Source organism: Sapajus apella, unplaced genomic scaffold (genome assembly GCF_009761245.1).
Source record: "Sapajus apella isolate SASKATOON/1434 unplaced genomic scaffold, GSC_monkey_1.0 scaffold86, whole genome shotgun sequence".
Taxonomy (NCBI): domain Eukaryota; kingdom Metazoa; phylum Chordata; class Mammalia; order Primates; family Cebidae; genus Sapajus; species Sapajus apella.
In genome coordinates, this window is record NW_022437026.1 from 4,181,352 (window position 1) to 4,203,525 (window position 22,174).

The 22,174-nt window shown below is 47.1% G+C and overlaps 2 protein-coding genes and 1 pseudogene across 3 annotated transcripts in view; 2 read left to right on the forward strand and 1 right to left on the reverse strand.

The window, feature by feature from the left end:
- Nucleotides 1-29: 29 nt before the first annotated feature.
- RHNO1 (RAD9-HUS1-RAD1 interacting nuclear orphan 1) lies at nt 30-11,510 on the forward strand. The gene is made up of 3 exons (XM_032254482.1): nt 30-107; nt 8,230-8,481; nt 10,942-11,510. The coding sequence occupies exons 2-3, from the start codon at nt 8,314-8,316 to the stop codon at nt 11,491-11,493; spliced, it is 720 nt and encodes a 239-aa protein (XP_032110373.1). The 5' UTR covers nt 30-107; nt 8,230-8,313; the 3' UTR covers nt 11,494-11,510.
- An 867-nt stretch (nt 11,511-12,377) lies between these two features.
- On the reverse strand, nt 12,378-13,648 carry LOC116534219 (annotated as a pseudogene). The gene has a single exon (XR_004261633.1). The product of XR_004261633.1 is annotated as an ADP-ribosylation factor-like protein 2 pseudogene (transcript).
- Nucleotides 13,649-15,103: 1,455 nt separating this feature from the next.
- Nucleotides 15,104-22,174, forward strand: part of TULP3 (TUB like protein 3) — a 49,974-nt gene continuing 42,903 nt past the window's right edge. The window contains exon 1 of the mRNA XM_032254483.1: nt 15,104-15,230. Coding sequence (XP_032110374.1) covers nt 15,190-15,230 — 41 coding nt within the window. The 5' untranslated portion in view covers nt 15,104-15,189. The remainder of the gene's footprint in view (nt 15,231-22,174) is intronic.

Genomic DNA, 22,174 nt, shown 5'->3' on the forward strand with positions numbered 1-22,174 from the left:
AAGGTCACGTGACGGAACGTCGCCAATCGGCGCCCGCTTGTCTCGGCATTCCGGGCTGGAACGCGGCGCGGTCTGACAGGAGTGGCGGCCCCGGCCGGCCCGGGCTGGTAAGGCGGCCTGCTGGCCTGTTCGTGGGAGAAGAGGTGGCCGTGAGGCCGGGGAGGGGCCGGAGGGGTCTCCGCGGCGTGGGTGGGCGAGCGGAGGGACAGTTTGGGGACGCGCGGAGCGGAGTGACCTAGTCACGTCAGGCGACACGCCCCCGTCTCCCCTCAGGCTGTCTGCTCCCCTTTTCAAAGGTCAGCTTTAGTTGATTTCCTTCCTAGGGGAAATCGTACCCCATTTTCCTACAGCGAACGATTGTTTGCTCCCCCCGATTAGCCTGAGGGTTCTTTGAGGGCTGCGTGTGATCTCACCTTTCTTCCATCTTGGAAAAAATGTCGGCACCTTGAGCCCCACGTGAGCGCGAAATCTTCCTGTCTTTTGCCCCTCCCAAAGCTAAGCCTTCGGGTATAATAGACTGTAATGCTTTATTTACTTAGTCAACCGGTCTAGTTGAACAACTGCTATGTGCCAGGCACCGCTAGGCCCTGAACGTACAATGGCAGACAAGGTTCTTAACTTCTCTTGGACTCACAGCCCAATCCTGGGAGAGAGGCTCAGACATTTTTAAGGAATCAAATAAACAAATGTGGGCTGGGTACGGTGGCTCACGCCTGTAATCCCAGCACTTTAGGAGGCCAAGGCGGGTGGATGGCTTGAGGTCACGAGTTCAAGACCAGCCTGACCAACATGGCGAAACCGCTTCTCTACTAAAAATTAGCCGGGTGTGGTGGTGCGTGCCTGTAGTCCCAGCTACTCTGGAGGCTGAGGTGGGAGGATCACCTGAGCCTGAGAGGTGGAGGTTATGGTAAAGTGTGTTCACATCATTACACTTCACCTGGACAGAGGAAGTGACAGAGGGAGACATCATCTTCAAAACAAACACACAAAAGTGGAATTACAGCTGTAAAGTGAAACAGTAGAGGTTGATGATACTTTGAGTATTTACAATAAGGAGATCTTGAGAGGTAGGACCGGAAAGGCTTTTCTCATGAGAGCTTGATGTGAGATCTGGTGCCTTTTACAAAGAAAGGAGGGAACCTCCATAAGCAGAGGGAATCAGGTGTGCAAAGGCTGCATAGCAGGAGTAAGCACGATAAGTATAGGCTAAGGAATATCTGAGGGGTTTGAGCTAATCAACCTGAGTGGAGTGTGGCGTGAGTTGAAGCTGGAGGCAGAGGAAGCAGGCCTTAGCCATACTGAGAAGTTTTGTGCTTATCCAAGAATTAAAGCAAACCAATCATAAGCTTTAAGCAGAAGTGAACTGAGGTCAGATTTGCATTTTAAAAGGTCCCTCTACAGCAGGGTTTGCTAGAGTGGTTGGATATTGCAATACTCCAGGCAAGAACTGCTTGAACTTGAAAAAGGTTGTCAGAGAGAGAGGAAGAAAGGAAGGAAACAGAGTGAAAAAGGGGCATTATGAAACGTGTTTAAGAGGTAAAGTTGACAGGGCTTGATGGTGGGTTGGATGGGAGGTGAGAGATAGAAGTGTCAAGATATTTGGCTGCATAACTGAAAGAATAATGACACCATTCCCTGACCAAGAGCCCTGGAAGATAATCACTTTGGCCAAGGGGTGGGGGTGGGGTTGCCGGGGAATGATTGTGAATTCAGTTTTTGTTTTTTACTACAAAGCAACGCTCAGAGTGAGTTCAGTTGTTTTTTTGTTTTTGTTTGAGACGGAGTCTCACTCTGTTGCCAGACTGGAGTGCAGTGGTGAGATATAGGCTCACAGCCACCTCCGCCTCCTGGGTTCAAGCGATTCTCTTGCCTCAGCCTCCCAAGTAGCTGGGATTACAGGCACGTGCCACCACACCTAGCTAATTTTTATATTTTTAGTAGAGATGGGTTTCACCATGTTGGCCAGGATAGTCTCGATCTCCTGACCTCGTGATCTGCCTGCCTCAGCCTCCCAAAGTGCTGGGATTACAGGCGTGAGCCACCTTGCCCGGCGGAGTTCAGTTTTGTAAAAAAATTTTATATATTTATTTTTATTTATCTTTTTATTTTTTAGAGACAGGGTCTTGCTCTGTCCCCCAGGCTGAAGTCCAGTGTCATGACCTTTGCTTACTATAGCTTCAGCCTCCTGGGCTTAGGTGATCCTCCCACCTCAGCCTCCTGAATGGCTGGGACTACAGGGACATGCCACTATGCCCAGCTAATTTTTGTATTTTTTTGTAGAGACAAGGTCTCACTCTTGCCCAGATTGATCTTGAACTCTTGGGCTCAAGTGATCCTCCCACCTTCACCTCCTAAAATGCTGGCGTTACAGGTGTGAACCAATGCATCTGGCCAAGTTCAATTTTAAACTTGTTGAATTTTTTTTTTCTTTTCTTTTTTTGAAACAAGGTTCTGGCTCTGTCGCCCAGGCTGGAGTGCAGTGGTGCGACCTTGGCTCACTGCAACCTTCGCCTCCCGGGCTCAAGTGATCTGTCAACCTCAGCTTCCTGAGTACCTAGGATTACAGATGCCCAACACCAAGCGCACCTGATTTATTATATTTTTTGTAGAGTTCTGGTTTCGCTATGTTGCCCAGGCCGTTCTTAAACTCATGAGCTTAAGCAATCCGCCTGCCCTGGCCTCTGAAAGTGCTGGGATTACAGGTGTGAGCCACTGCGCTCAGCCTTAAACATGTTGAATTTGAGGTGCATCTGAAATATCTAGTTGCCGTTCAGGTAGGTAATGGGATATTTGGGTCCTAAACTTAAGGAATTCTAAAATGAGTATATAAATATTGAAGTCATCTACTTAGAGGTGGTTACGGAAATACAGGTAGATGAGTTTGCCTAAGAAAAGTATATAGAGTGAGAACAGCTCCAAAGCACAACCAGAGGGGAAGGACTTAGATACCAGAATGAACTGACCACTAATTAGAGCAGAAAGAAGATAGATGCTGATATGCATAGGTTTATATGTTTGCTTTCTGGAAAATCAGAGTATTTCCTTTGATGTCTTCTATATTCGTTGTCAAGTAGGGAGTAAAATCATTTGTTAACACAAAAGGGGTGTTCTGACATTCTAAGAAAGTGGGCAGGGTGTGGTGATTCACACCTGTAATTCTAGCACTTTGGGAGGCTGAGGCAGGAGAATCACTTGAACTCAGGAGTTCAAGACCAGCCTGGACAACATAGCAAGACCCCATCTCTAAAAAAAATAAAATAAGAAACCAGCCAGGTGTGGTGGTGCTTGTCTATAGTCCCAGCTCTTCAGGAGCCTAAGGCAAGAGGATCTCTTGAGCCCAGGAGTTTGAGACTGCAGTGAGTTATGATCATGTTACTGTAGTCCAATCTGGACAACAGAGCAGGAACCCATCTCTAACAATAATTTTAAAAATTAAAATAAAAATTTTCAGCCTGGATGTGGTGGCTCAGGCCTGTAATCCCAGCATTTTCAGGGGCTAAGGTGGGCAGATCACCTGAGGTCAGGAGTTCAAGACCAGCCTGGCCAACATGGCGAAACCCCATCTCTACTAAAAAATATAACAATTAGCTGGGCATGGTGATGGATACCTGTAATCCCAGCTACTCAGGAGACTGAGGCAGGAGAATCACTTGAACCTGGGAAGCAGAGGTTACAGTGAGTCTAGATTGCACAACTGCACTCCAGCCTGGGCAACAGAGTGAGACTTCATTTCAAAACTAAAAAACAAAAATTTCCCCCTTTTTTTTTTTTTTTTTTTTTTTTTTTTTTTTTTTTTTGATATAGGGTCTGTCTGTCACCCAGGCTAGAGTGTAGTAGCATGATCATAGCTCACTGCATCTTCAGACTCCTGGGCTCAAGTGATCCTCCCACCTCAGCCTCCCAAATAGCTGGGACTACAGGTGTGTCCCACCATGTCCAACTAATTATTCTTTTAAATTTTTAGTCAAGACGTGGGCTCACTATGTTGCCCAGGGTGGTCTTGAACTCTTGGCCTCAAGCAGTCCTCCCACCTCAGCCTCCTAAAGTTCTGGGATTACAGGCATGAGCTACTGCACCTAGCTTGGAGAAGTTTTAAGATAATCTTTGTGGAGAATGAGTTGATCAAGGAAACAGGATTGCTAAGCAACGTACCCATTTGAAGCTGATGACTTTCAGCATGTCATGAATTTCAACACTATAGCCCTTGCTACCACTGTCATCTTTCTGCTGGATTTCTATGGTAGCTTTTTGTTTGTTTGTTTTCCAGACGAAATCTTGCTCTGTTGCCCAGGCTGGAGTGCAGTGGCACTTGGCTCTCTGCAACCTCCACCTCCCAGGTTCAAGCAATTCTCCTGTCTCAGCCTCCCAAGTAGCTGGGATTATAGGTGTATGCCACGATGCCTGGCTAATTTTTGTATTTTTAGTAGAGATGGGTTTCCCCATGTTGGCCAGGTAGTGTTGAACTCCTGACCTCAAGTGATCTGCCCGCCTCGACCCCACAAAGTGCTGGTACTACAGGCGTGAACCACCACACCCGGCCTCTCTATACTTTTTATCCCTTTCCAACTAGAATGTAAGCACCACAATGGTAGAGGCTTTATTTTATTCTCTGGTATATATTTTCAGCACCTGGAACAGTGCCTAGCACACAGTAAGCACTCAGTAAATATTTTCAAGTGAGTGAATGAACAAATAGATGTATTTGTATTTTGTGTTCTTCATAAGGTGTTAGTTGCTTCAGAATAGAGACTTTGTCCTTTTTTTCTTTACCTGTAACTCTACTGCCTAATTATGTAAGTCAAAGCATGGTTTTTGTTGTTGTTGATTGAATGGATTATGAACGTATAGAACCAACCTACTCCGTTGTGTGACTTTCCAGCATATTCAGCTGCACCTCTAATTTACTTCTCTACCTATTGCATTCAACCTTGTGCCCTACCATTCCACTGAAGCAGCTCTTATTAAAGTTGATCTGGGGCAGGCGTGGTGGCTCATGCCTATATTCCCAACACTTTGGGTGGCTGAAGCAGGATTACTCGAGCCCAGGAGTTCGAGACTAGTCTGGGCAACAAAGCAAGACTCTATCTCTAAAAAAAATAGTAAAACTTTTTAAAAAAGATGCTCAAGGCACCTTGTAAGAAAAGTCGGGTTGGAGAGGAGTGTGGAAAAAGGAAACAGGGAACTCAGAAGGCTACCAGAGGTGCCAGGCATGGTGACTCATACTTGTAATCCCAGCACTTTGGGAGGCCTAGGCAGGTAGATCAGTTGAGGTCAGGAGTTCAAGACCAGCTTGGCCAAAATGGTGAAACCCCATCTCTACTTAAAATATAAAAATTAGCCGGACCTGGTGGCAGGCAACTATAATCCCAGCTACTTGGGAGGCTGAGGCAGGAGAATCGCTTGAATCTGAGAGGCGGAGTTTGCAGTGAACCAAGATTGAGCTACTGCACTTCAGCCTGGGTGAAAGAGTGAGACTCTGTCTCAAAAGATAAAAGTACAGAGAGTCAAATAAGACAAGGGTTTGAGTTGACTGTTATTTTAGACATAGTTGTTAGGGAAGGCCTATCTGAAGAATTACTGGTAACCTCAGCAATTTGGAAGGTAGAGGAGGGAAGGATTGCTTGAGCCCAGGAGTTTGAGACCAGCCTAGGCAACACAAGGAGGCCTCATCTCTACAAAAAATTAAAAAAAAAAAAAAAAAAAGCCAGATGCAATGTGCTCACTTGTAGTTCCAGCTACTCAGGAAGCTGATGTGGAGGATTGCTTGGGCTGTAGAGGTTGAGGCTGCAATGATCCATGATCACACCACTGCATTCCAGCCTGGGTGACACAGCGAGACTCCATCTCAAAAAAAAAAGGACAAAGAAAACCTGGAGTGTGGTGGCTCGCATCTGTAATCCCAGCACTTTGGGAGGCTGAGGTGGGCAAATCACATGAGCTCAGGAATTCAAGACTAGCCTGGACAACACGACAAAACCCTATCTCTACAAAAAATACAAAAATTAGCCAGTGTTGTGGCATAGTCCCAGCTACTTGGGAGGCTGAGGTGGGATGATCACCTGAGTCTGGGAGCTCAAAGCTGTAGTGAGCTGTGATTGTGCCACCGTATTCTAGCCTATGTGACAGATGAGACCCAGTCTCAAAAAATAATAATAACAATAAAGAACACTGGCTGGCTGGATACTTGATAATGTTAAGGAGTTTATGTTTTTATTTAGTCATATTAATGGGAATGATAGAACATACTTTCTTTTTTTTTTTTTTTTTTTTTTCTTTTGAGATGGAGTTTCGCTCTTCTTGCCCATGCTGGAGTGCAATGGCGCAATCTTGGCTCACCACAACCTTTGCCTCCTGGGTTTGAGCGATTCTCCTGCCTCAGCCTCCTGAGTAGCTGGGATTATAGGCATGCTCCACCATGTCCGGCTAATTTTGTATTTTTAGTAGAGATGGGGTTTCTCCACGTTGGTCAGTCTGGTCTCGAACTCCCAACCTGTGGTGATCTACCTGTGGTGATCTGCCTTCCTCGGCCTTCCAAAGTGCTAGGATTACAGGCATGACCCACTGAGCCCGGCCAATAGAACATATTTTCTTCAAAATAATGCAGGGGTAGAAGAAGTGGCTAGGGGTATAGATGAGTCAAGATTAGCCTGGTTGATAGTTATTGGAGCTGGATGTTTGGTACACAGGGCACATTATTATATTATTCAGTCTACTTTAGTGTGTATTTGATGTTATCTAGAGTTAAAAATTTTTTAAAAAGCCAGCTGGGATCAAATTGTTCTGCTTGAAAATCTGCCATGACTACTCAGGATAAAGTCCAAACTCATATGGTGTCATCTGTTTTTGTTTGTTTGTTTGTTTTTGGAGATAGAGTCTTGCTTTGTTGCTCAGGCTAGAGTGCAGTGGGGCGATCTTGGCTCACTGCAACCTCCACCTCGCAGGTTCAAGCGATTCTCCTGCCTCAGCCTCCTGAGTAGCTGGGATTACAGGCGAGCACCACCACACTTGGCTAATCCTTTTTGTTTTGTTTTGTTTTTTTGAGACAGTCTCGCTCTGTTGCCCAGGCTGGAGTGCAGATGCGTGATCTCAGCTTATTGCAACCTCTGCCTCCTGGGTTCAGGTGATCCTCAGCTTCCTAAGTAGCTGGGACTACAGGCATGCACCACCACGGCCAGCTAATTTTCGTATTTTTAGTAGAGATGAGGTTTCACTGTGTTGGCCAGGCTGGTCTCAAACTCCTGACCTCAGGTAATCCTCCTGCCTCTGCCTCCCATAGTGCTGGGATTACAGCCGTGAGCCACCACACTTGGCCATGTCATCGTTTTTTTCACCTCACCCTGACACCATGTTTATCCTCAGTTCTTGCCATTTATCTTTTCATACTCTATCCAGATACATTGAGTTTGTAATTCCCAGAATTCACAATACTCCTTCTTGTCTCTGTGCCTTTGTGTACGCTCTTCCTCAGGTTGGAGTGTCCTTGCTTTTTTGTTTCTTCTAGGCCTTCCATACCTAGGTCAGGTATCTCCCTTTCCAGAAAGCTTCCTTTGGAATGAATGGAACCATATTGTATTCTCCTATTGTGTTGTAAATGCCTGTTTCCCTTTGTTAGACTTTCAGCTCCTTGAAACAGGGATGAGCTCTGTATCACTACAAGTGTTTGGCACTCAGTAAATGATTGTTTAATAAATGGTTATTCTTTTTTTTTTTTTTTTGAGACGGAGTTTCGCTCTTGTTACCCAGGCTGCAGTGCAATGGCGCGATCTCGGCTCACCACAACCTCTGCCTCCTGGGTTCAAGCAATTCTCCTGCCTCAGCCTCCCAAGTAGCTGGGACTACAGGCACGCGCCACCATGCCCAGCTAATTTTTGTATTTTTAGTAGAGATGGGGTTTCACCTTGTTGACCAGCATGGTCTCGATCTCTTGACCTCGTGATCCACCCGCCTCGGCCTCCCAAAGTGCTGGGATTGTAGGCGGGAGCCACAGCGCCCGGCCAGTTATTCATCTTTAAATTCCCAGCACCTAGCATGACATTTAGTGCATACTCAATAAATGTTTGTTAGATGAATATTGAATATGAATACTATGTTTTGATTGGTGGTGTAGACTTTAGGAGGCTATGTTCCCCACAGCCTTGAGATTTACAGTAGAATTGGCTGGCAGAGGATCAGGAAAATCTAGGGAATCATCTGAATTATTTGTTCCCAGCTTTTGTTTCTTCTCTACAGGCATGGGTTGGAATTGGAGCCTATCTCCCATCCCGAAGGCTATCAGCATCATGTGGTTACTAACTGTTCCTCATTCACCGGTTGATGCCTCCCAGAAAAAAACGCCGCCAGCCTTCCCAGAAAGCCCAGCTGCTGTTCCACCATCAACCACTGGAGGGCCCCAAACACTGCTATGCATCTCCACAGCTCCCCATGACTCACACTCGACAGGTGCCCAGCAAGCCCATTGACCACAGCACCATCACTTCCTGGGTAGGGCCATGGGATTATTACTTCGACTTTTACTGTTAGGTTTTCCAGAATGCTGACTCTTCTGCCCCTTGAACCAGGGCCTCCAAAGAATAAGACTCATGGGGGCAGGGGCAGGGAGTTAATGTATTCTTTCTGTCTGTGGCCAGCCATGTTCTCTGGTACCTCGTCTTTTCTCCGTTCAAACTGAGGAATGGGTTAGTTGGAACTGGAGTCTTTCTCTTTCCCTATTTTCATCTGAAAGAGTTCAGTGTAAAAGTTTTTTTACCCATTAGCTGGATGAGACAGCCAGATATATGGCAGAACAAGTAAGAAATGAGATTGTTTCCTAAACTTCATGTGAAAGGTGGAGTATTTAGCTAGATACTCTGTTTATCATTTAATGGACTGAACCTTGAACAATAAAAACCCCATAAGAATAGCATATGTCATATTTTGGGCCAGGTGCGGTGGCTCAAGCCTGTAATCCCAGCACTTTGGGAGGCCGAGGCGGGTGGATCACGAGGGCAAGAGATCGAGACCATCCTGGTCAACATGGTGAAACCCCGTCTCTACTAAAAAAATACAAAAAAAAATTAGCTGGGCATGGTGGCGCGTGCCTGTAATCCCAGCTACTCAGGAGGCTGAGGCAGGAGAATTGCCTGAACCCAGGAGGCGGAGGTTGCGGTGAGCCGAGATCGCGCCATTGCACTCCAGCCTGGGTAACAAGAGTGAAACTCCGTCTCAAAAAAAAAACAAAAAAAAAAGAATAACATATGTCATATTTTGACCACTTAAAAGCCCTTGGAAGAGAGGCCGGTTGTGGTGGCTCATGCCTGTAATCCCAGCACTTTAGGAGGCCAAGGCAGGAGGATTGCTTGAGCCCAGGAGTTTGAGACTAGCTTGGGCAACATGGTGAAACCCCATCTCTACTAAAAATAATATAAAAATTAGCTGGGCGTGGTGGTGCGCACCTGTAGTCCCAGCTACTTGAGGACAGATCACTTGAGCCCAGGAGGCCAAGGCTGTAGTGAGTTCAGATTGCGCCACTGCAGTCCAGCCTGGGCGACAGAGTGAGACCCTGTCTAAAAAAAAAAAAAAAAAAAGCAGCAGCAACAGCCCTGGGAAGAGAATATAACCACTATACAACAAGGAAGTAGTATAGCAAAAGGGCCAGACAAAAGCATAAGCTTGGCTTAGGAGTATTTAATAAATATAACTTATTCAGGACTGCTTGGAAGAACCATAATACCTGCTACAGGATTGTGGAATAAACCTAAACATCAGAATTTTGTGGATGAGAATAGGAATGAACATTTATTGAACATTCATTATATGCCAGGTCCTCTGCTAGTTCTCACTCACTATGCTTGGAGTTAGCTATTCATTATTTACTGAGGGCCTTCTTTGTTCCAGGCATTCTGCTAGGTGCTGGGAATCAAGAACAAGACTGCTGGTCTCTACTTTCATGAAGTTTAAAGATAAATAAAGCCAGGCGTGGTGGCTGAGGCCTGTAATCCTAACACTTTGGGAGGCTGAGGTGGGTGGATCACCTGAGGTCAGGAGTTCAAGACCAGCCTGGCCATCATGGTGAAACCCCATCTTAAAAAAAAAAAAAGATAAATAAGTTATATCCAGGGCAGGTGTTGTGGCTCACACCTTTAATTCCAGCACTTTGGGAGGGTAAGCTGGGTGGATCACTTGAGGTCAGGAGTTTGAGACCAGTCTGGCTAACACGGTGAAACCCCAACTCTACTAAAGATACAAAAATTGCCTGTGTGCCATGGCTCACCTCTAATCCCAGCACTATGGGAGGCCGAGGCGGGTGGATCACCTGAGGTTAGGAGTGCAAGGCCAGCCTGGTCAACATGGTAAAACCCTGTCTCTACTACAAATACAAAAATTAGCTGGGCGTGGTGGTATATGCCTGTAATCTCAGCTACACGGGAAGCTGAGGCAGGAGGCTCACTTGTATCAGGGAGGCAGAGGTTGCAGTGAACAGAAATCTCACCATTGCACTCCAGCCTGGGTGACAAGAAGGAAACTCTGTCTCAAAAAAAAAAAAAAATTATCTGGGCGTGGTGGGGGACACCTGTAGTCCCAGCTACTCGAGATGCTGAGGCAGGAGAATCGGTTGAACCTGGGAGGCAGAGGTTGCAGTGAGCTGAGATAGTGCCACTGTGCTCCAGCCTAGACATCAGAGTGAGACTCCATCCCAGGGGGAAAAAAAAAAAGTTATATATATATGATGTGATGAAGTGAAAGAGACATCATCCCCTTTCCTACACATGATGAAACTGAAAGCCAGAGAGACAGAATAACTTGCCCAAAGCTTCCTGTTATTATACCATTAGACAGCTATTTTAGTTTTGTGTTCATTACTATAGTGGACTCCGATTTAAGAGTCCGCTCATCGGATATAGTTTCCTCTCTTAGGTTAGTACTTGGTAGTTGGTTCACCTCACTTTTTTTTTTTTTTTAAAGGTATCACCTGATTTTGATACAACAGCAGGAAGTTTGTTCCCAGCCTACCAGAAACACCACCACCAAGACCGGGCGAGACATTTAAGTCGAAAATCTACCACTTCCAAGTTTCCACGTCTAACTTTTGAGAGTCCACAATCTTCCCGTTCAGAGACACTGGGGATCCCCTTAATCAGGGAGTGCCCCAATCAATCAGAAAAGGATGTTTCCAGAAGACCCTTAGTTCCAGTGCTCAGTCCCCAAAGCTGTGGGGACATGTCAGCTCAGGCACTTCAGAGCTTACCTTATGTGTTCATTCCACCTGATATCCAGACCCCAGAGTTATCGTCTATGAAGGAAGAACTCATTCCCCCAGATCAGAAGGAAAACCTTTCAAGCTGTTCTCTTCACACTGGCACTCCCAGTAGCCCAGAGCCTGGACCTGTTCTGGTTAAAGACACCCCTGAGAACAAGTATGGAATAAAGGTCACATGGAGGAGACGACAGCACCTGCTTGCTTACCTCAGAGAGAGAGGGAAACTGAGCAGAAGCCAATTCCTTGTGAAAAGCTGACTGCCATCAGCAATCTCAATGGAAAGGAGATATGTTTTCTGGAGTCATAAGGGAATTCAATTCCAGATTTTTTTTTTTTTGAGATACTGTATTGCTCTGTCACCCATGCTGGAGTGCAGTGGTACAATCTCACTACAACCTCCACTTCCCAGGTTCAAGAATTTTCCTGTTTTACCCTCCCCAGTAGCTGGGATTATAAGCGCCTACCACCATGCCTGGCTAATTTTTTTTGTATTTTTAATAGAGACAGGGTTTCACCATGTTGGCCAGGCTGGTCTCAAACTCCTGACCTCAAGTGATCTGCCTGCCTCAACCACACCCAGCCAAGATTTGTTTTCTAAAATACTTTGTGTCCTAAACAGTTTAGTGTCATGAACTGTTTACTTCGTATTTTTGTTTAAATTTTTAAAGTATCTTGTAATAACTGTTTAAAATGTATGTAAATAAATGGCTACAGAAAGTTTTTTTTTAAGAGAATCTTGCTTCTGGCTGGGCGTGGTGGCTCATGCCTATAATCTCAGCACTTTGGGAGGCCAAGGCAGGCAGATCACCTGAGGTCAGGAGTTCGAGACCAGCCTGGCCAACATGGTGAAATGCTGTCTTTAAAAAAAAAAAAAAAAAAAGAAAAGAAAAAGAGAATCTTGCTTCTGTCAGTAGTAATACAGCAATCTTACCCCATCCACTAAAGGTTTTTCTTTCCTTAACCACTACTCATTAATCCTTTAATCATCTCTGCATTTTTTTTTTTTTTTTTTTAAGAGACGGGGTTTTACCATGTTGGCCAGGCTGGTTTTGAACTCCTGACTGTGTGATCCACCTGCCTTGGCCTCCCGAAGGGCTGGGATTACAGGCATGAGCCACCGTGCTTGGCCCATTCTGCAATTTTTTTTTTTTTTTCCAGGACAAGGAGCAATTTATTTCACAGCTGAGCGAAGGATGAGGCCCACAGCCTCGGTAGCAGCAGAGGCAGCTTCTGCCCGCCTAGCCCTCTTTTCCTGGTATGGCAGCCAAAGGCCAGGTCAGAAGCAAGGGAGACAGCCAGGGCACAGCCCTCCCGCCACAGAGCAGCAGCGGGCAGCAGTAGCAGCAGCAGTTTAAGGGGTGGAGGAGGGGGAGTGTTAGTCTGGCTGGCTGACTCCCATCCCCCTGTGGATAGTGTTTGCTGAGGGTTGGGGGACCTAGACTGCTAGGTGGGGGGCATCTGGAGTGGCTCACTGAGCTGTGAAGATGCGGCTGGAAATGTCATCCAGGAGCCAGTCAATGCCCTGCAACAGGTTCTCCCTGGTGATGGCACTGCAGCCCTGGATGCACCAGTGGTGGCTGCGGATGGAGTCCAGCTCCAGGGCCTCACGGATGGCGTTAGAGGACAGTGCTCCAGGCAGGTCCTGCTTGTTGGCAAAGATGAGGAGGGTTGCTCCGGCCAGGCGCTCCTCCAGCAGCAGGCTCTGGAGCTCCCGCTGCCAGTCCTGCATGCACTGGCAGTCCGTGCTGTCCACCACCCAGATGAGGCCGTCAGTGCTCTCAAAGTAGTTCCGCCAGTAGGACGGCAGGGACTTCTGGCCGCCCACATCCCAGATGTTCAGCTTGAATCCTCAGTGCTCCAGGGTCTTGATGTTGAAGCCCAGTGTTGGGGAGATGGTGTCGATGTCCTCCCCATTGAACTTCTTCAGGATGGTTGTCTTCCCAGCATTGTGCAGGCCAAGCATGAGCAGTCGCACCTCCCGCTTTTTCTGCTTCATCTTCAGAATGGTCAGGATCCCCATGGTCCTTGGAACCACCTCCTGGCCACCGTTTCTTCCCATTCTGCATTTTTGAGTACCAACTCTGTCAGGCTCAGTGGCAGTTTGTGACCTGATGAAGAAAAAAAAAACTTTGTGACTCTATGGTTGACTGCCACCTCTGCAATCTTGACTCATCTGCTCAAAGGCAAGAAGGGCAGCAAGCCCTGTTTTAGGGACTACATGAGATCAGGGTAGATAAAGGGGACATAGATGAGTCCTTTAGGATTGCTGGTGTTTTGAGTATTTTTTCCTAACTGAAGCAATCTGTAAATATTAAATAGAATGGTTTCTTAGAGTAACTGTAAAACTGTGTAAATAAATATGGAAAGTTTTCAGACTATTATTTATTGTAATTAATGCAGAAGGACTTCCTAAGTCAACAGAATGTCTTAGATGGCCTTTTACTCAGACAAGTAGAATCTCATTAAACCACATTCATTCAGCATTTAAGAACCTACTGTGTCAGGTGCAGCCCCAACTAGGTCAAGCAGGGATTACTCTGCATGTTTTACAGATAGGAATTTGAGGCAGAGAATGAACCATGCACACGGTCATGATGGATGGAAAAAATCAAACTCTGTGACACTATGGTTGACTGCAGTGAGTGCAGGCTGAGCCAGGCAGTGTAACGCTCCACTCTCAGCGTGTGCCTCCTGAAGTACTAACTTGTAGGTTCAAAACCAATGTGGAAACAACTTTGACCTTGGAATGCCCTAAAACCATTTATGCAGTGACTTGTCAGGACTCAGGATGTTTTGTAGGGACGATAATGTGCATGTCGGCAGGGAGAAAGGGACTGACACTTGGGAATGCGATTTATTGGAGACAAGTACACATTTAGATGGGGTCTCACTGTGGGCTATGGATGTTTGAGGAAGGCCCACAGGCAATGGAGAGGTAGATGGAAAGAGTCTCCAGGCCGGAAGCATGGCTGTAATCCCAGCACTTTGGGAAGCCGAAGCAGGTGGATCATTTGAGGTCAGGAGTTCAAGACCAGTCTGGCCAACATGGTGAAACCCTGTCTCTACTAAAAATACGAAAAATAGCCTCGTGGTAGTGGCCCGTGCCTGTAATCCCAGCTACTCGGGAGGATGAGGCAGGAGAGTCGCTTGAGCCTGGGAGGCGGAGGTTGCAGTGAGCCAAGACTGGGCCACCACACTGCAGTCTGAGCGAGAGTGAGACCCTGTCTCAAAAGAAGAAAAGAAAAAAAAAGTCTGGATACCTTGGTGTGTTTTAGGGGAGTCTGTAAAGCAGGTATAGGAATGATCTAAAAGTTTGGGCTGGATTAGGGGAGACTGAAAGAGTTCTGTGGAGTTGAAAGTCAAGGCCAGCCTATGGAAGATGCGTTTCACTGGTAGTGACTGCTGGAGAGGGTACCAGAGTGGGTCCACGAAGGCCGCTGGTATCAGGGCAGGGGCTGGAATGGGAGGCAGCAGAGGTCTGGACATCCTCACAGAGCAGACGTCGGGAAGAGCTCTGGGTGGGCTCGATAAAAATGGCGGGGTTGGGGGGAGCCGTTGCGTGCGTGGCGGTTGGTGGGGGGTATGGGCGACTCCTCTGACGCGACTTACCCGTTGACCGCTCGGCGGGCGCAGCCAAGGCAAACACATCCTTCCGCCTTCAGTACTGGCCCCGCGAAGCGCTCCAGCGGATCAAGCCCCGATGCGCGTCACCTCGCCCCTGCGCAGGCGCGTTTAACTCCCGCGCGCCTCCCGCCCCTTAGCAACCCTCCGGCATCTTTGGGCCCGGCAGTAGCCAATGAGACAGGAGCCGCGAGCACACGGACCAATCGGCAGCGGCGACAGTGCTGAATGAGGTTGCCAGGAGGCGGGACGCGGCGGCGTGCCAGCCTCGCCACTCTAGCGACGGCGGCGAAGAGTGTGTACGTGGTGGTGGGCGCTTCCTCGAGGCAGGCATGGAGGCTTCGCGCTGCCTGCTTGGTCCCAGCGGCGACAGGTCAGATAGGGCCCTGGCAGGTCTCCTCCTGAGTGAGGCGGAGGGGCGAAGCCAGAAGGCTGAGGTCCTCTCCGGGAGTCCTGCGGGGAGAGGGCGGGACTCGGGACTTGGCGACCCAGGGAGGGACTGATTTCAACTGACCCCTCGCCCCACTCGCGTGTGAGGACCCCTTTCTCAAGTGCAGCGGCGTCTCTACAGCCCGCGCCATGGGCAGAGACCTTGGTTCAGGTCCCTGCTCAGGAACTTCTGTAGTTTTCGTGTCGGGCTCCCCCGGCCCCTCTGGGCCTCGGGTTTCTCTCGGGGGAGACGCGCTGGCCCCACTCCGCTTATACGCCCGATGGTGTAACAGCCGAGAGGGGGACCCAGCCCTTCCCGGGAGGCGGAGAGGGAGATTGCGGGTGACGTTTAGTAACTTGTTCTGACGCCGCTGCTTTGGACGGGTAACGCTGAATTCTGGAGCAGAGTCCGAGGAGTGGAAACGCGAAACCCTTTCCTCTCTGCTTTCCAGTAGTTGTTCCTGATTCGGGACAGTCTGTCTGATTTGCGAGTGGGCCACACCCCTTGTTTGTGCGCCTCTTTCTTTACCAGAGGGAGAGCCTGGGAAAGAAAAGGGATCCAAAATCTCAGCATGTCACTTTCTTGTTCGTTGGGTTAATGAGAAGTTAATGGGGAGCCGTTTGAAATCATGGTTAGAAACGTTGGCGTCATCTGAGGATTTAAGTCCTACGCCAACTGTATACCCTGCTTTTTGTTCCATGACCAAAACAAAGATTTGGGGCCGGGCGCAGTGGAACACGCCTATCATCCCCAGCACTTTGGGAGGCCGAAGCGGGAGGATCGCTTGGGCTCAGGAGTTCGAGACCAGCCTGGAAAACATGGCAAGACCCCCCCCCCGCCCCCCCTCCAATCCGCATTTCTTAAAAAAAAAATTGGCCGGTCGCGGTGCTGTAATCCCAGCACTTTGGGAGGCCGAGACGGGCTGATTGCCTGAGCTCAAGAGTTCGAGACCAGCCTGGGCAACACAGTGAAACCCCGTCTCTACTAAAGTAGAAAAGAATTTAGCCAGGCGTGGTGGCAGGTGCCTGTCGTCCTAGCAACTCGGGAGACTGAGGCAGGAGAATTGCTTGAACCTGGGAGGTGGAGATTGCAGTGAGCCGAGATTCCGCCACTGAACTCCAGCCTGGGAGTGAGAGTCCATCTCAAAAAAATAAAATAAAAATAAAATTTAGCTGACAGTTGTGCGCACCGGTAGTTTCAGCTACTCGAGAGGCTGAGGTGGGAGAATTCGTTGAACCCGGAGTTCCAAACTCCTGTGATCGGCCACTGAGCTTGGGCAACACAGTGAAGTCCTGTCTCCTTAAAAAAAAAAATGATTTGATGTGTAAGGATTTAGTCTGATATTTAGTAGATATTTAAACAATTTTAAGCCTTTTTTTTTTTTTTTTTTGAACGGGGGTTTACCTCTTGTTACCCAGGCTGGAGTGCAATATCTTGGCTCACCACAACCTCCGCCTCCTGGGTTCAGGCAATTCTCCTGCTTCAACCTCCTGAGTAGCTGGGATTACAGGCACACGCCACCTTGCCCAGCTAATGTTTTGTGTTTTAGTAGAGACGGGATTTCACCATCTTGACCAGGATGGTCTTGATCTCTTGACCTCGTGATCCACCCGCCTCGGCCTCCCAAAGTGCTGGGATTACAGGCTTCAGCCACCGCGCCCAGCAATTTTAAACCTTTTTTAAAAATTGTCCCAAAGTTGTTGGGGGTAAAGAACAACTATTTTCCATTTTCGTCAAGTTCTATTGAGGTGGATAGCTATACCCTGAAATTTGTTCACTGTACTTCCCCTGCTGTCCCCAAAGTCGAGGAAGAAAACTACACTTTGCAGGTGTAAGTGCTAGGGGAGATAAGGTTAGTATTCAGCATCTCTGGTTGAATTCGGAAAATATTTCTTCAGTTGTGGGCGCTCAGTTTTAAGTCAATGAATTTAAATCAGTAAGTTTCATGGGTACCAGATGTTTGATGACTCATGATTTTTGATTTAAAAAAAAAGGGATGGGGGATTGACTTTGAAATTGGAACCAGGAGGCAAAATGGTTTTGATTTATTGGTCCTGAAGCTTAAAGGTATAATTTGTAAGTTTTCCCTCCTTTTTCTTCCAAAAGAAACTAGCTCTTTAAATTTTATTTTATTTTCATTTAATTTTAATTTTTTTTTTTGAGGCAGGATCTCACTCTGCCACCCAGGCTGGGATGTGGTGGGCAATCTCAGCTCACTACAACCTCTTCTTCTCTGTGGTTAAGCGATCCTCCCACCTTAGCATCCCTGGTAGTTCGGACCACAGGTGTGTGACACCACCCAGCTGATTTCTTGTATTTTTTGTAGAGATGGGATTTCTCCATGTTGCCCAGGCTGGTGTCGAACTGAGCTTAAGCAATCTGTCTGTCTCAGCCTCCAAAACTGCTGGAATTACCGGTCTAAGCCACTGCACTTGGCCCTAAATTGTAAAATTGACATCAAAGGGGAATGTGTGAGTCACTAAATGTTTCTCCTGCCCTCTAATGTTAGTGTAACTTCTATCACTGCTTAACTCATTTGTTACTAAGGAGGAGTCTCGCTTTTTTCTCTTTTTTGGCTTCAGATTATGTGTTTAATGTTTTTTTTTTTTTTTAAAGATGGAATCTGTCTCTGTTGCCCAGGCTGGAGTGCAGTGGCGCGATCTTGGCTCACTACAACCTCCGCCTCCTGGGTTCTTGCAATTCTCCTGCCTCAGCCTCCAGAGTAGCTAGGACTACAGACATCTGCCACCATGCCTGGCTAATTTTTTTTTTGTACTTTAGTAGAGATGGGGTTTCACCGTGTTGCCCAGGCTAGTTTTGAACTCCTGAGCTCAGGCAATGCGCTGGTCTCGGCCTCCCAAAGTGCTGGGATTACAGGCATGAGCCACTGCTCCCGGCTGTTTAATGTTTTTGACGAAATACAATGATAGAATTTTCTGTATTACTTCCTTTCGGTGTAAGGATAACAACCAACTTTTAAGTTTTCTGTAATTTCTTTTTTCTTGGAATTATGTAATTTTTACCATAAGGCAGATTTATTTTAAACAAAATAGAAAAATTATTAACAACTACAAGTATTTTTTTTTTTTGAAAATTTTTTTTTTGTGGAGACAAGGTCTCATTTTTTTTTTTTTTTTTTTTTTTTTTTGGGACGGAGTTTCGCTCTTGTTACCCAGGCTAGAGTGCAATGGCGCGATCTTGGCTCACTGCAACCTCCGCCTCCTGGGTTCAGGCAATTCTCCTGCCTCAGCCTCCTGAGTAGCTGGGATTACAGGCACGCACTACCACGCCCAGCTAATTTTTTGTATTTTTAGTAGAGACGGGGTTTCACCGTGTTGACCAGGATGGTCTCGATCTCTTGACCTCGCGATCCACCCGCCTCGGCCTCCCAAAGTGCTAGGATTACAGGCTTGAGCCACCGCGCCCGGCCCAACAAGGTCTCATTATGTTGCCTAGGCTGGTCTTGAACTCCTGGTCTCAAGTGATCCTCCTGTCTCATCCTCCCAAAGTGCTGGGATTACAGGGGTGAGCCTCCAGGCTTGGCCTATTTTTCTTATATCTGAAATATTTAATGAAAATAGGAGCTGAAATTTGAAACAACACTCAGGACCTTTGCTAAGGCTAGGCATTTTATAATATAGATTCCCTGGAGATGATAGGGGTTGGCTGGTGCTCCTTGAGCCTTATCTGGCCTTTTGTAAGTGATAGAGAATTGAAGGCGTCATTCCCGCTGTGGTGTGACCTTGTGAGCTGGAGTCATCTAAGAAGTCGCAGTCTGTGGTTTATCCATATGCCATGATTTCTCTTTAGAAATATGAACAGTAGGTTGGGTGTGGTGGCTCATGCTTGTAATCCCATCACTTTGGGAGCCTGAGATGGGAGAATCACCTGAGTTCAGGAGTTCAAGACCAGCCTGGCCAACATGTTGAAACCCTGTTTCTTTCTTTCTTTTTTTTTTTTTTTTTTTAATTTCCTATACCTCTTTCTTAATGTGTAATATTTTATCTTTCTTTCTCTTTTCTTTTTTCTTTGTTTTGATGGAGTCTTGCACTGCCACCTGGGCTGGAATGCAATGGTGTGATCTTGGCTCACTGTAACCTCCACCTCCCAGGTTCAAGTGATTCTCCTGCCTCAGCCTCTCCAGTAGCTGGGATTACCTGCGCACACCACCACATCCAGCTAAATTTTTGTATTTTTAATTGAGATGGGGTTTCACTATGTTGGCAAGACTGGTTTTGAACTCCTGCCCTCGTGATCCGCCTGCCTCAGCCTCCCAAAGTGCTGGGATTACAGGTGTGAGCCACAGCATCCAGCCGAAACCCCGTTTCTAATAAAAATACAAAAATTAGCCGGACATGGTGACAGGCTCCTATAATCCCGGCTACTTGGGAGACTGAGGCAAGATAATTGCTTGAACCCGGGAGATGAAGGTAACCGTGAGCTGAAACTGTGCCATTGCACCCTAGCCTGGGCAACAAGAACAAAACTCCGTCTCAAAAAAAAAAAAAAAGAACAGTAGTCATGCCTGGCAGTTATATCCTGTCCAGTCTTGTTATCTTTTCTCATGTTCTTTTTTTTTTTTTGAGACGGAGTTTCGCTCTTGTTACCCAGGCTGGAGTGCAATGGCACGATCTCGGCTCACCGCAACCTCCGCCTCCTGGGTTCAGGCAATTCTCCTGCCTCAGCCTCCTGAGTAGCTGGGATTACAGGCACGCGCCACCATGCCCAGCTAATGTTTTGTATTTTTTTAGTAGAGACGGGGTTTCACCATGTTGACCAGGATGGTCTCGATCTCTTGCCCTCGTGATCCACCCGCCTCGGCCTCCCAAAGTGCTGGGATTACAGGCTTGAGCTTCTCATGTTCTTTTTTTAAAAAAGTTTTATCAGATCACCTAGGAGGTAGAAAACAGACTTAACCAGTGCTTAAAAATGCTTAGATTAACTAATACTTGACTACAGTATAATTAGTAAATATTAAGGCTACTGTAAAGGCCTAATAATATCTAATATACATGCATTTCCTCAAGTGTGAAGGCTATTTACACACCTAGAAAGGAAAGAATAATCCCTGAATAAAGAGTGCTAATCTGTAATAGATTTTTCTTTCAGGGTTCTTCTGTTCTATACAGGCAGATGTAGACTTTTTTTGGAATGGTTTTTTTTTTTCAGGATGGGGTGTCCCTATGTTGCCTATGCTGTTCTCCACCTCCTGGGGCTTAAGTGATCTTCCCACCTTGACCTCCCAAAGTACTGAGATTACAGGCATGAGCTACCACACCCAACCTGAAATAGTTTTAATTGCTGATTTCGCTCATTCTTTCCTATGGAACTCTGCTGTTTTCTCTTTATTTGTGCCCAGTGAAAGAAGAACTGTTTCATCTTTTTTTTTTTTTTTGAGACAGAGTTTCGCTCTTGTTCCCCAGGCTGGAGTGCAATGGCACAATCTCAGCTCACTGCAACTTCTGCCTCCCAGGTTCAACCAATTCTCTTGCCTCAGCCTCCCAGGTAGCTGGGATTACAGGCGTGCACCACCAGGCCTGTTTTTAATAGAGACAGGGTTTCTCCATGTTGGTCAGACTAATCTCAAACTGCCAACCTCAGGTGATCTGCCTGCCTTGGCCTCCCAGAGTACTGGGATTATAGGCGTGAGCCACCATGCCGGGCCCAGTTTCGTCTTAACAAGAGGAAAACAATGCTTGAATTGGCTGCGTGCCATGACTCATGCCTGTAGTCCTAGCACTTTGGGAGGCCGAGGCGGGCAGATCACTTGGGGTCAAGAGTTCGAGACCAGCCTGGCCAATGTGGTGAAACCCCATCTACTAAAAACACACATAAAAAATCACCTGGGCATGGTGGTGGCTGCTTGTAATCCTAGCTCCTCAGGAGACCGAAGCAGAAATGCTTGAACCTGGGAGGCAGAGGTTGCAGTAAGCCAAGATAGCACCACTGCACTCAAACCTGGACGACAGAATAAGACTCTGTCTCAAAAAAGAAAGAATGCTGAAATTACTCAGAGGAGTTGAAGCTGCCTTACTTCTGGGTATTTTAGGGTTTTTTTCTTTTTTCCTCTTTATTTATTTATTTATTTTTATTTTTATGTTTTTAAGACAGGGTTTCACCATGTTGGTCAGGCTGGTCTTGAACTCCCGACCTCAGGTGATCCGCCCGCCTTGGCCTCCAAAATGCTTGGATTACAGGCGTGAGCCACCACGCCCGGCCCCCCCTTTTAAAGATAGGATCTCAGGCTGGGCGTGGTGGCTCATGCCTGTAATCCTAGCACTTTGGGAGGCCGAGGCAGGCGGATTGCCTGAGCTCAGGAGTTCAAGACCAGCTTGGACAACAGGGTGAAATCCTCTCTCTACTAAAATACAAAAAATTAGCTGGGCGTGCCAGTGTGCACCTGTAGTCCTAGCTACTAGGGAGGCTGAGGCAGGAGAATTGCTTGAACCCAGGAGGTGGAGGTTGCAGTGAGCCAAGATTGTGCCATTGCACTCCAGCCTGGGCAACAGAGGGAGACTCGTCTCAAAAAAATAGAAAAAGAAATTTTAAATAAAATTGAAAAATAATTTTTCTTACTCAGGTGGAGTCTCACATGTTTCCTAGGCTGGCCTCAAATTTCTGGACTCAAGCAGTCTGCCTGCCTCAGCCTCCCAAAGCACTGGGATTACAGGTGTGAGCTGCCATGCCCAGCCTTAAGCTGTGTTTTTTGTTTGTTTGTTTGTTTGAGAGGGAGTCTTGCTGTGTCATCCAGGCTGGAGTACAGTGGCACGATTTCGGATCATTGCAACCTCCATCTCTTGGGTTCAAGTGATTCTTCTGCCTCAGCTTCCTGAATAGCCAGGACTATAAATATGCGCCACCATGCCTGGCTCATTTTTTGTGTGTGG